This window comes from Scardinius erythrophthalmus (genome assembly GCF_964197995.2).
Source record: "Scardinius erythrophthalmus genome assembly, chromosome: 20".
Taxonomy (NCBI): Eukaryota; Metazoa; Chordata; class Actinopteri; order Cypriniformes; family Leuciscidae; genus Scardinius; species Scardinius erythrophthalmus.
The window spans coordinates 25,189,015-25,202,285 of record NC_138240.1 but is presented as its reverse complement, the minus strand read 5'-3'; the positions used below and the strand labels follow the sequence as shown (position 1 = coordinate 25,202,285).

The 13,271-nt window shown below is 37.8% G+C and overlaps 1 protein-coding gene across 1 annotated transcript in view; it reads right to left on the bottom strand.

The window, feature by feature from the left end:
* The window catches only part of magixb (MAGI family member, X-linked b), a gene marked incomplete at both ends in the record, with an annotated part of 89,103 nt that overhangs the window by 24,854 nt on the left and 50,978 nt on the right, over positions 1 to 13,271 (bottom strand). The window contains 6 exons of the mRNA XM_081349537.1: positions 642 to 705; positions 799 to 1,366; positions 2,599 to 3,133; positions 5,227 to 5,394; positions 7,757 to 7,827; positions 8,773 to 8,956. Coding sequence (XP_081205663.1) covers positions 642 to 705; positions 799 to 1,366; positions 2,599 to 3,133; positions 5,227 to 5,394; positions 7,757 to 7,827; positions 8,773 to 8,956 — 1,590 coding nt within the window. The remainder of the gene's footprint in view (positions 1 to 641; positions 706 to 798; positions 1,367 to 2,598; positions 3,134 to 5,226; positions 5,395 to 7,756; positions 7,828 to 8,772; positions 8,957 to 13,271) is intronic.

The following is a 13,271-nucleotide window of genomic DNA, read 5'->3' as shown; positions in this document are numbered from 1 at the left end:
TTGATGAATGGGAATGAAGAGTACACAATTGTTATGGATTTTCGGCAATCTAAAAATCCCGCTTTATTTAAAAAAAAAATTATACAAACAGTAGGGTTTAAAGTCTGAAAGTTTAATTGAAAAATTAACATAAACATCTGAATGTCTATTTATTTGGTTTGCATCCTGACAGCATGACTCGAGCTGCATGAAATCCAAAAGTTTGAGCAAATTTTTATGCATGATGCAGGTATGCATGATATATCAGTATTGGCCGATACACGTGGCTCTTAAATAAAATAAAGGTAAAGGTATTTTATCTATAGCAGACAAGCTTTGTATGTCTTCATTATAAAATAAAATGAAATAACAGAGCCCATAAGGTTTTTATTCATCCAATATATATTCAAAATATAAATAACTGGTAGTGGCAACAATTTCTACATCACATCTACTGAGGATAGTGTTATGAGAATTATTTGAAAATATTCCAAATTTATCACATGATTAGTGACCTATAAATAGTGCAGAATCTAAACTATTTCTTAGACATTTTACATCATTCTTAATCTTAAAGCTTTGTTTATTTGAAAGTATAAATGGGGGAAAAATTATATTTTCAATGTGAACACTGTAATGTAATGAGTGAACATATAACTTACCCCCTCTGTAAACCAGAAGAATAACCTCCCCTTTTTTAGTGTGTTCTTGCAAGATCCTTTGGACCTTGAATAATAAACAAAAAGAATATATATATATATATATATACACCATTACAACAACAACAAAAAAGCTGAATATCATCAGTTCTTTTTCTACCTGTGCAAAGCTGAGACTTTGTACATCTGCTCCATTGATCTTCACAATGGCATCTCCAGACTGCAGCCCATTACACTGTCTGTGGTCCCAGACTTTCTTTACAAGGGTCTGTCTGCCTCCATGACCTCCTGCCGTCACACTGAACCCCATATTGCTGCCTCTCTCGCATTTAGCCAAGGCAACAGGGACTAATTCCCCACTTCCCGCCATTCCTCCAACTCCACTGCCAATCACAGCGCTTATGGCTCCAGGTGAAGGAATGCTGTTCGGGCTGCCGCTGCTGGCACTGGCTGTGCCGTTGAAGGTGAAGTAAGGCCCGTCTGAATGGGCGCTGCTAGGTGGGGTTAGCAGTGTATTTTGGGGTTTACGGAGATGGGAGTAGCGCCTTCCTCCTCCAGGAGAGTAAGGGACGGGACCCGGACTTAGTTCTGTGTGGGGTAGGGGCAATCGAGATATGGGCGGTGGAGTACTTGATGAAAGGTCACTCTCAGAAGATTTGAAGGAGTACTGGCGGAGAGGTGGCGGAGTGGAGAGAGAGTTGTTGTTGTGGTTACGGATAAACGAGGCCCTGTGAAGATAAAAAGAGAAAGACCATGTGGTCAGGCAAAGCAACTCAGATATAATGTATCATAATCAGGGTTGGTAGGAACAGACTACATGTAACAGAGTAACAAAATATGAGTAACTGTATTCAGTTAGAGTAACAACTTAAATGCTGGAAATCAGTTAGATTCAAACAGTATTTAGATTTAACAGCATAGAAACACTCATGATGTGAGTTACATTTCTCCGAGTAGACAGAGGGCGCTGTCAAGAACAAAAACTGAAGTCATTGAGGAACTTCAAATTTCTGCTCACAACAAAAAGGCTTTGACAGATTAAACGTGTATCCAATAAAAACAAGATTATATTTAGTTTGGCAATATTTGGTTAGTCTATGTTTGTATGCATTGTTTAAAAAAAATAGAAATATGATCAATTCTTTAGTCTTTAGCATTGCAAAGACAGCTACAAATAATGCATTTTCTACCTCATTCCATGAAAAGAATCCACCTATGATCAGTAAAAAAAAAGTTGCTTTATACACTCATTGGGTTTTGAGTAAATTGAGAAGCAGACATAAGTTAAACTAGTGTAAATTATCATGTTATCATTTAGCTTTGTGTTAAGCTAAAGTGCTATTTCTAGTCCTTACATGCACCTGACCTGATACCAGACGCTATTACATGATAAAGTCTGGCAAGAAAAAATCTATTTCAGATCATAGATAGATTGATAATAATAATAAAAAGAAAATCTTGAGCCACAAGTCAGCATATTAGAATGTTTTCTGAAGGATCCTATGATGCTGAATACTGGAGTAGTGGCTGCTAAAAATTCAGGTTTAACATCAAAGTATTAGATTACATTTTAAAATATCTCAAAAGAAAACAATTTAAAAAGTAATTTTAAATTCTAATAATATTTCACAATATTACTGTTTTTACTGTATTTTTTATCTAATACGTGCAGCTTTGGTGAACATAAAAGACTTCAAAAACATTTTTCTAAATCTTCCCAACCCCAACCTTTTGAACAGTAATGTATGATGATTTAATACAAGGGTAATATTCCTAAAATCCTTAAAAGAAAATAAATGTACAGTTAAGAATTAGTGGCAGATTTTTTCACTTGTTTATACTTAAAACAAGTCAAATAACCAATCTAACAAAGTATGTTACAAATTACATTTTACAGCATGTATTCTATAATCTAACCCTGATCACAGCAGTGACAATATAACATAAAAAATTCTTTCACCTATGTGATCCAATCGCGGACACCACCTCACTGTCACTCTGGCTGGCTAGTTCTGCACTCTGTAACCTCCTTATGCTTCTTGCAGTGCGTGGCGGTCTCAGGAATCCACTCCCATACCCATTAGAGTACTGGTATGATGATGGAGGTCTTTGAGGTGAAGCAATTGGAGGTGAATTACCATTAGCATCCAGACTGAACCTTGATGCCCGTACTCTGAGATTCCTTGAGGATCCCCTCTCAAATTCAGACCACATGGGACCATTGTGGTTGAGGTGTAGCTGTGCGTATGGGAGAGGAGCCTGGGCTTGGGGTTGGGTGGTGGTTGGTGGAGGTAGATGTAGAGACTGGTCTTGGGAAGCGGTTAGCCTAGAACTGGGCATCTTCGGGCAGCCGTCAGAGTTATAGAGCATAGGGTAGCCCCTTCGGACTACAACATCCACAGTATGACCCACCGGTATGGCTTTTAACATTTCCACTACCTCTTTGTGAAAGAAGCCGAGCACACAGGTATCATTGATGTACACCAGAATGTCCGCTGGAAAAAGGGCAAGAGATGGAAAATGTTAAATTGCATGCAATTCTTAAAGGGATACTTCAGGATTTAGCATTAAGCTTTGTATTAGTAGAAAACCTTTCCACCCTCATATCCCCCTGAGAGGAGAGATTTATGCATTTTTTGTCTGGAAAAAATCCTCCGATGACGCAAAAATCGTCATTTTGCGTCATCGGAGGATTTTCTGGCCAGAGGCTAAAGACTACAGCCAGTAGGAGGAGCTGTTCCGCATGTGTTCAACCCGCCCATAGGAGGCGGGATCTCACTCACAGAATGTACACAGTTCAGCCGTCTTTCTTTGGAAGCTAAGCTAGCAGGCTCTTGTTCTGTGGAGAAAGCTGAATAGCAGGAGAAAGCTGAATAGTAGGAGAAAGCTGAGTAAGTAGGGGTTACATCCTCCTTTTCCCGGACTTGTCCGGCGGGCGAGATCGTTCACAATGTCCGGGATTCAGCTTTTGCTTTCTGCGGTCGCCATTCATTGTTTACATGCACACCTCTTGTTTCAATCTAACTGAATTCATTCCGATTGGTGAATCTGAATGTAGAGTTTACATGAACGCTAAACAAGTGATCGGTTGATGTGCGTTTTACCATTGCTAAGAAAATTCCCCCTCCTCCGTGAGCGATGCGAGACCCGGCGCATCTCAGTATGTTATTACGCCACCGGCCTCGCGCCGTTCTCCCGCGGCCGTCAGCCTCGTCCTGCTCGACACAGTAAACATGATGAATGGATGGCGACTGTAGAACGCAAAAGCCGAATCCCGGACATTTTGGGCGAACTCTAAATCCCTGGCAAACTCATCACGTAGGCTAGCCTTTTTGTTTTCAACTGCGCTCCCTTACCGGTAGGCGTGGCCTCCTAAGGCAGCGAAGCAAGTGCATTCTGGGAGTTGTTGTCTTTTATCCACATAAGCCTAAAATACATTTTCTGGCTTTTCTCAGTCTAGAAAGCTCCAAATTCGAAAATTTCTTCACATTTCTTCTACTTAAATGACCTATTTTAAATACACATTCATCTTCCCAGAGGTGAAGTATCCCTTTAATATGAAAGTTCAACCTAAGTTCAAAATTATTTAACTAAATTAGACAGAGAATTGGGAGCCCAAGGCTCATCGATGCAAAAGGGCAACGAAGGCTATCCCGTCTGGTCCGAGCCAACAGAAGGTCTACTATGGCAAAAAAATTCTTAATTGTTATGGGAGGAATGTGTCACAACACGCTCTGCTGCATATGGGGCTGCGTAGCCAAAGACCAATCAGAGTGCCTATGATGACTCCTGTCCACCAACAAAAGTATTTACAATGGGCACACGAGCCTCGTAACTGGACCTTGGAGCAGTGGAAGAAGGTCACCTGGTCCGATAAGTCCCGTTTTCTTTTACATCAGGTGGACGGCCGTGTACGTATGTGCCATTTACTTGGGGAAGTGATGGCGCCAGGATGAACTATGGTATGGCGGCAAGCCATTGGAGGGAGTGTGATGCTCTGGGCAATGTTTTGATGGGAAACCCCGGGTCCAGCCATTCATGTGGACGTAAATTTGACATGTGCCACCTACCTAAACATTGTTGTAGACCAGGCACACCCCTTCATGACAATGGTGTTCCCTGGTGGAATTGGCCTCTTTCAGCAGGATAATGCACCCTGCCACACTGCACACATTGTTAGGAATTGCTTGAGGATCATAATAAAGAGTTTATGGTGTTGTTCAAGCCACCAAATTCCCCAGATCTCAATCCAATTGAGCATCTGTGGGATGTGCAGGACCAACTTAAGATTGCACATACATATATTTCTATGTCTGCGTGAAATAGCTAAGTGAGAGAGAGCGTGTTCATAATTTCACATTTTACTTGTAAATGTGTGTCGGCAGTGAGTGATAGCTGGATTACTCCATGCAGGCCATTAGGATTAGAGGGAGATCGAGACTCTCATTCTACAGGATCACATAATCACAACAATAATCCACAGTGGGACAGAAAGTGTAATATAGAGGAAAGAGAAAGAGAGCAGCAACCTATAGATAACACATAGTCCTCTACCGCAGTGGGCGGCTGAAGAGAGATGAGGTGTTACCTGTGTTAAGTGTTGAAGGTCCTCCGGGGGTGATGCTGTAAATCTGCAGGAACTCCCTCCGCCTGCTGCCTCCCACTATGTTGAAGCCGAAGCCCCGTGGACCCTTCACCAAACGAGTGTGAACCGAGAAGCCTCTCAATTCACCCGGCTGGTCTGTAAACTCTGCTACTACAAAGCACAAAACCAGAGAAAGAAGATGGTGAGAGGTTTAAATATGATGAAAGACAGATTATTTAGGAAATAAACCCATTAAGAGTAAAAAAAAGAAGCAATGATTAACATTACAGAAGATGAATGGTGAAAGGTAAAGAAAAATATGAAATTTTTCCAGAGACAAGTGAATCTAGCTTTTGTCCCGCTAGCTCAACATGATGCTAGCACTGCTAAGATCATGGGATCAAATCCAAGGGAACACACAAACTGACAAAAATGTATACCTTGAATGCACTGTAAGTAGCTTTGTAAGTCTGTAAGTGTCTGCCAAATGCATGAATTTGAAATGTCTGAAGGAAAAGAGAGGTAGAAGTACAGACAGAGGTAAGCATTTGCATGTTTGAGCACATACTGTTCAAGCGTATGTTAAACAGCAGATTCGCATGCAGCACTTTACAGCACAAAATGTAAAAACACAACCACCTAAAACAAACATGCAATTCTGAAGCTGTAATGACATCTTGTCCTTATAACCTAAAGTATTTACATTTATACCACCCTCTACAGTTAGCAATGATGTACTGCATCTTATAAACAGACTTCAAAGCAATAACTTAATACTTTTAGTATTTTTTTCTTATTAAAAAAGCACTGAAAAGTATAATACTGGCATTTCAGATGATAATATAATTAAATATACAATTTATAAAATAAATGTCTAAAATTATTTATCTGGTCAGAGGGTTATCATTTGCTTGTCATGACATAAGAATTCAATTAAAGAAAAAATAACATAAAAGTAAACAATGTTACTTATTTCCAATGTTTTTCTAATCCAATCTAAAAAGGGTTTGTGTCTTCAGTTCTTTGCAATTTCATGGAAATAATGTCCAGTACATTCTTCAAAATCTCATTTGTAATCACACATCATGTTATACAAGCCTAGATAAACAGATACTTAACCTTAAATACTTAGAAAAAGATATTTTAAAAAGTTTGCATGTGCATTTTGTTGTTAGGTATCATATTTGATACATCAAGCCTTTATGACTCATATAGTATGATTTAGGAGAATTTAGATCTTATACCCGAAAAGAAAAAAAACATCAATCTTATTCAGTGACCCAAACTGAGCAAAAATATGCAATTTGGTGCATTTCTTGATATTAAAAAGTAAGATGAAATTCTGATAGCTTATAATAAGATTTTCTGTATGACAGTATAGCAGATTACTTACATCATTCTATAACTCCTGATAATATGTTTTAGTAAGATTATTTTTAAATGCTCAATTTCACAATCAAAGCTCTGCAGTTTTGATTGTGTGTAGGGGGGGGGGGGGGGCGGTGGTAGGGGGGGTGCATTGAAATACAATGATTGAGAGATGAACAAATTAACATTCCTCAAAAGCCTGATGCATCATATTTGATACTTACATTTTTATATGATTTTAAAAAAAAAGTATGAATAATCAAGTAAACCTAAGTAAATTATCATCTTGAGATACTACTAACAATATAGTTAGTAAGTTATTCTTACATTTAATTTATAAAATCAGTATAGATTTTACAGCAGAAAGACACGTGTACTATGACCTAAAGAAGGGCATTTTTAGAAATATACTAAAAGGCATTTTACTTGCTAAATAGTATAATATCTTGAATAACTATCAATCAGATGACAGAGGTTTTCAGCAAAATCTTGATGCCTTAGAAAAACTGTGTATCAAATATGATACAGTAGGCTTATACTTGGGTTAAGAACATGTAAAATCTTCCATACATAGATAGTTTGAAAATATACACAAATTTTACTACCTGAATGATCAACTGAAGAAATAACCAGATTGGGCCAACCTTACAAACATTTTTGAACAGCTTTTTTAGAAAGGAAATATGTTTTGCTCATGGGTGATGTTTCATGCATGTTAAGCTTCAATGATGATTAAAAGTGCAAATGTTAACCGTTTGGCACAAAAATCACACTGTGACAGCTCTATATATAGACTTTATATACCCACCCAAAAGAGTTGTGCAACCTCACTTCTTTTTTTATCAAACTGTCAAGCAAATATCCTAATGTAGCCGCATGAACATCTGTCTTTCAATCAGATCTATCGGTCAGATGCCCCCCAGCACCACAGGAAGTAGTGTATTTACAAGATAATAAAAACTCTAGATAAAAAAAGTGTGGACTAACACTTTTATACAGTGCATATACTAAATATTTATTGTTATTAATATCTAAAACTGTTACATGACTTAAACCCTAATGGAAACAATAGAATAGAATAGAATAGAATAGAATAGAATAGAATAGAATAGAATAGAATAGAATAGAATAGAATAGAATAGAATAGAATAGAATAGATCCTTACATTCTGACATACAGACATTCTCTCTGCTGTGAGTTCGGCGATTAAGCCAAGAGGATGGCTTTAGATGATGGCTGCAGGACAAACACATAACACAAGATGTCACTGTTGTCATTTAAAACACCACTGTAGTGCATGACTGTAAGCAGTTCTACACAATTAAAATATCACACTTAAAATAATTGTGTTGCTAATAAATGTATGGCAAGTTTCTAATTGTATACATGACCTTGTTATATGGACTGCACAATGAAAAAGCAGCTAATCGTGTACTTGTGCATAGTTAAGATAGCAAAAAGTCTTACATTTTTAAATGGGGAGGACAAAATATTTCCATTTCTCTTAATGTCAAAATCCAATCAGACTCTACCATACTGTACTGCAAATTCATCTGTGTCTTGGTTGAAGCCAAATTATATAGATGTCAACCAGCACAGGTTGTGTGGCATTCCCTCATCCTCAAAAACAAGATCAAAGATATGCAAGGTCAATAAAATATGACCCAAACTGCATTAAAACAAACAGATTTACATTTAAGAGACTTTGAGTAATATCAACAAACATATTTGGGTCACACTTTATATTAGGTGTCTTTAACTACTGTATACTTACTACTATAGTTGCAATGTACTGAGTGTGTTCATGTTGTATTGCAAAACACTTTTTCTGCTTTTGAGCTGGGGTACAGGTAAAGTTCGGGACAGGTTTTGTGGTATGGTTAGGTTTAAGGGTGATATAAGAGGTAAGGGAAGGGTCACTAGTGTAATATGAAGTAGAACCCAATTTTGGGGCCACTTGTAAGCAAAAACTGTTTTGGACCCCATTGTATAGACAAGAGCAGAAGAAAAATCCTTCAAAACATCTTTTATGTTCTGCATTTTTGGATGAACTATCCCTTGATTCTATTGTAAAATCAGAGTCCTGAAGTAAAACAAGCTGTGTTTTTAGTGCTCTAAATCTTGTGGTCTATAGGGATTAACAGAGTATAAATCATTCATAGTGATAATGTATCTTCTTACTCTTTGTAATAGGCATTCCCTGAGTCGCTGTACATCATCTCCCAGTTTTCCGACCCCGTCAACCGTGCTCCTCTACGAGGTCCGAGCCCATTCTCCAAGGCACTGCCATCTCCTCCACTTGAATTTCGTGATTGGCTGGGGGATGAGGTGGGGACGGGGGCACTGCTCGCCCCAAGCGAACCACCTAAAACACCAATGAAGAGAAAACCATACTTCTGAAATAACACGGCTTACTGAAACACAAAGACTATTCTGTCTGAGAGCTTCCATTTGAACATTCATTGAATTATTATTCATAGTCATTCTCTTTTCTATTTAGTACTAAATGGGTTTATTTCTCCTATTGGACACATGAAAGCAAGAACAGCAAAATGAAACTATTATTGTGCATTACCATTATATAGGTTTCTATTTATAGTTTGCTATTTACATTTTCATTATGTCACCTGAGTTTGTGTGTGTGTGTGTATGTGTGGTTCAGGTACACCCTACGTTATGAGGACAAAATGTCCCCAAAAAGATAGTAATATCCGAAATCCTTTTCTTTTTTGGTCACAAACAGCTTATGTTCTTTTTTGGAAAACAGCTTATTAATCATACTAAGTGTTGTTTTCTGAAAATTTAAAAACGTGTAGTTTTAGGGGTAGTGTTAGGGGATAGGATATACAGTTTGTACAGTACAAAAATCATTATGTATATGGAATGTCCCCATAAAGCATTAAAACCCAACGTACGTGTCAGCTAAATGCATTTACCATACTATAAGTGAACTGATCAAATAGTGTTTAATTCAGCAATTAGAAATGAACTCAGTAATTAGACAGAGAGCACATACTTTTTGAATTCAGGAGTTTAGCCACAAGTGTATAAAATTAAGCACCCATCCACACAGTCCGCATTTACAAACATTTGTGGAAAAAAGGGTTGTTCTGAAGAGCTCAGTGAATTCAAGCGTGGTACTGTAATAGGCTGATACCCATTGCACCTTTGCGATAAGTCAGTTCATGAAATTTCATCCCTGCTAGATATTCCTTGGTCAACTGTAAGTGGTATTATTTGAAAGTGGAAGCATTTAGGAACAGCAGCCACTCAGCCATGAAGTAGAAGACCATGTAAAGTCACAGAGTAGGGTCACTGAGGTGCGTAAACTTCATCAACACTGCCGATTCCATAGCCGAAGAGTTCCAAACTTCCACTTGCATTAATACCAGCACAAAAACTGTGAGGCGGGAGCTTCATGGAATAGGTTTCCATGGCTGAGTATCTGCATGCAAGCCTCACATCACAAGTACAATGCCAAGCGTCGGATGAAGTGGTGAAGCATGGCACCCCTGGACTCATGAGCTGTGGAAACAAACGCTTCTCTGTTTGGCAGTCTGATGGGAGAGTCTGGGTTTGGCGGATACCATGCAGGAGAACGTCATCTATCTTGACTGCATTGTGCCAACTGTAAAGTTTGGTGGAGGAGGGATAAAGATTTGAGGCTGTTTTTCAGATGTTAGCTATAGGGCCCTTACTTCCGGTGAAGGAAAATCTTAATGCTTCAACATATCTAGATATTTTGGACAATGCTATGCTTCCATCTTTGTGCAAACAGTTTGGGGAAGGCACTTTTCTATTCCAGCATGACTGTGCCCCAGAGCACAAAGCAAGCTCCATAAAGACATGGTTGGATGAGTTTGGTGTTGAAGAACTTGACTGGCCCACAGAGAGCCATGACCTCAACCCCATCGAACACCCCTGGGATGAACCGGAACGGAGATTGCAAACCAGGCCTTCTCGTCCAACTTCAGTGCCTGACCTCACAAATGCTCTACCGAATGAAAGGGCAAAAAAAAAAATCCCACAGAAACACTCAAAAATCCTGTGGAAAGCCTTCCCAGCAGAGTGGAAGCTGTTATAGATGCAAAGGGGGACCGACTCTTAGAACGCAAAGTCATTGAAGTCCCTGTAGCTGCAATTTTACATGACAGCCATCGGCACAGATCCTCAGCAAAGACCAGATCAAGACAAGTCCTCTGAACCTAGGACCAGCTTGGTGTCCATACTGGCGTGATGAATCCTATCGTCAACCAAAGGAACTGGATGAAATATTTGAATGCTACCGATCCACAATCTAATTATGAATTATGCAGCCTGAATCATAATCAAACCGTGTTCGTTCATTTGCACTGACACTATGGGATGACAACGGAACTGAGCTAGACAATGACATCGCTGCTTTATAAATGAAATGAACTAATTTAATGATTGATGATCTTCACAAGGGGACTGAATCAACAGTGAACTGACTTCGGCTGAACAATGACATTATTTTATTTTAGAGCTGCTGTACAGCCGAAATAAACTTGTTTGCATCATTGAATCATTTTCCTGTTATCAATGTAAAGCTGCTTTGAAACAATCTGTATTGTATAAAGCGCTATAGAAAATAAAGTTGACTTGACTAAATGGTCAGGTGTCGCAATACTTTTGTCCATATAGTGTATTTAACGACAACACTAACATTGGTTTACTGTATCACTTTCTATTCATTTATTCAAAAGTATATCACAAAAAAGAATGGCTTGAATATACCTCTTCTATAAAGAGAGTGTTTTTCATTTTTGAGTTAAAATGTATTGTTATATGTTTGTTCATAAAATTGAAATATCAGGAATACAACAGTTCTTATATCATGATGAAGAAAAAGAATGAAACTCTTAATAATATTCTTTTTAAGTAGTTTTGAAAAATATTTTATTTCATAGTTAAGTAAGCAGTTGTGTCTTAAAATTTAATCTAAAATATGTTATATCAGGTTGTTAATGCCATGCCCAAAAACTTTAATGATCTTTATGAATTATTAATACATTTTATTTGTGGTAAAGGGAAAACACTTTTTACACTGAAAAACATATTACAAAACTAGTTAAAAAAAAATAATGATTAAGGTAAAGAAAACAGTGTTTATCACTATATCAGTAATCAAGGGTATTCCATACATATAAAATAGGAGGTTCATTATGGTGATTAAATGTGTTTGTCATTCCTTAAATAAAACTTTGTAGAAATTTGATTAAGCTAAAAAGCAGAACCAAGTTTTCCTCATTCTACATTCTAAAGGAAATCGCTTCAGTGTCAATTGTGAAATGTACTGTGCGCAGGGTCAGCATCTAAGAGACAGAGCGCTACATTGAATCCATAGAGGCAGATCGGTATGTTGATTGGCTTCAATGTCATGCTTTGATCGATGCCTCTGTCATCTATGCCACTGCCCATGGGGTGAAGACACCAGGGCTTGACAAAAGTGCACTGACAAACAAAACCCAAGTGAACTTATGAAAGAGTTGACTGGACAGTTTTGTCGGCTTGTAGTCTGAACTCTGAAATATCTTCTGACATTTATTGTTGCTTCATAGCATAAGTAGTGATGCACTGAAATGCATTGTTCACTGAAACACCAAAACTGAAACCAAACATACATTTTGGGTAATAACTTTCAGGTAATTGGATAATTGTATGCTGGTCAGGGTGTTGTGTTGTCTGGTGATAAATTAAAGGAACATGCAGACTTTTAGGGACTTTAGCTTATTCAACGTATCCCCCAGAGTTAGATAAGTCCATACATACCCTTCTCATCTCCGTGCTTGTCGTAACTCTGTCTGACGCACCCACCGCTAGCCTAGCTTAGCACAAAGACTGGAGGTAAATGGCTCCAGCTAGCATACTGCTCCCAATAAGTGACAAAATAACGCCAACATTTTCCTATTTACATGTTGTGATTTGTATAGTCACAGCGTGTACAAATAACAAGGTCACATGAGACACAGCCATCTTCTAACCGTATACATACTGGGAACTATATTCTCAGAAGGCGAAGCACTGCTACACGGGGTGGAGTGATTTGCTTGCAGCACCTGAGAAGCGCCGTGGTGAGGAACAGAGTTCACTCAGAGTTGGAGTAAATCACTCTGCAGAGTGACCTTTCGCATTCAAGACTTGGAAGTAAATGTCCACTGCTATAATTGCGTAAAAGTTTTGCAAAAAAAAAAAAAAAAGTATTTAATGACCCCTTTAAAGTTAATATAGTTTTTTTTTTAAATCAGTTTGTCATTACAAATATAGTTCAATACATGACATACAAGTTTTAAATAGAAATTTCATTCCAAGTATATTTTACTTATATTAAAGTATATTAGTGTAAATGTCAGTACACTTTAACCATGTTTCAAAGACAATAGAAGTAATCATGAAATTACATTTTAGTATTTTAAATATTTAAATTTAAATAACATGCAATTAAGTGTCCAAAACTTTAAATTTTGTTTACACTTAAGTATATTCTTTTAAAGTATATTATTTCCGTAACAACTGCTCCTTTGAAAAGTGAGCTAAAGGGTAAGCTAACTTTAAATATAAAAAACGACTAACGTTTCGACGCTCATGCGTCTTAACGTCGAAACGTTAGTCCTTTTTTATTAATAAATTATTATAAACGTTGTGTGCTCCGGTTCTGT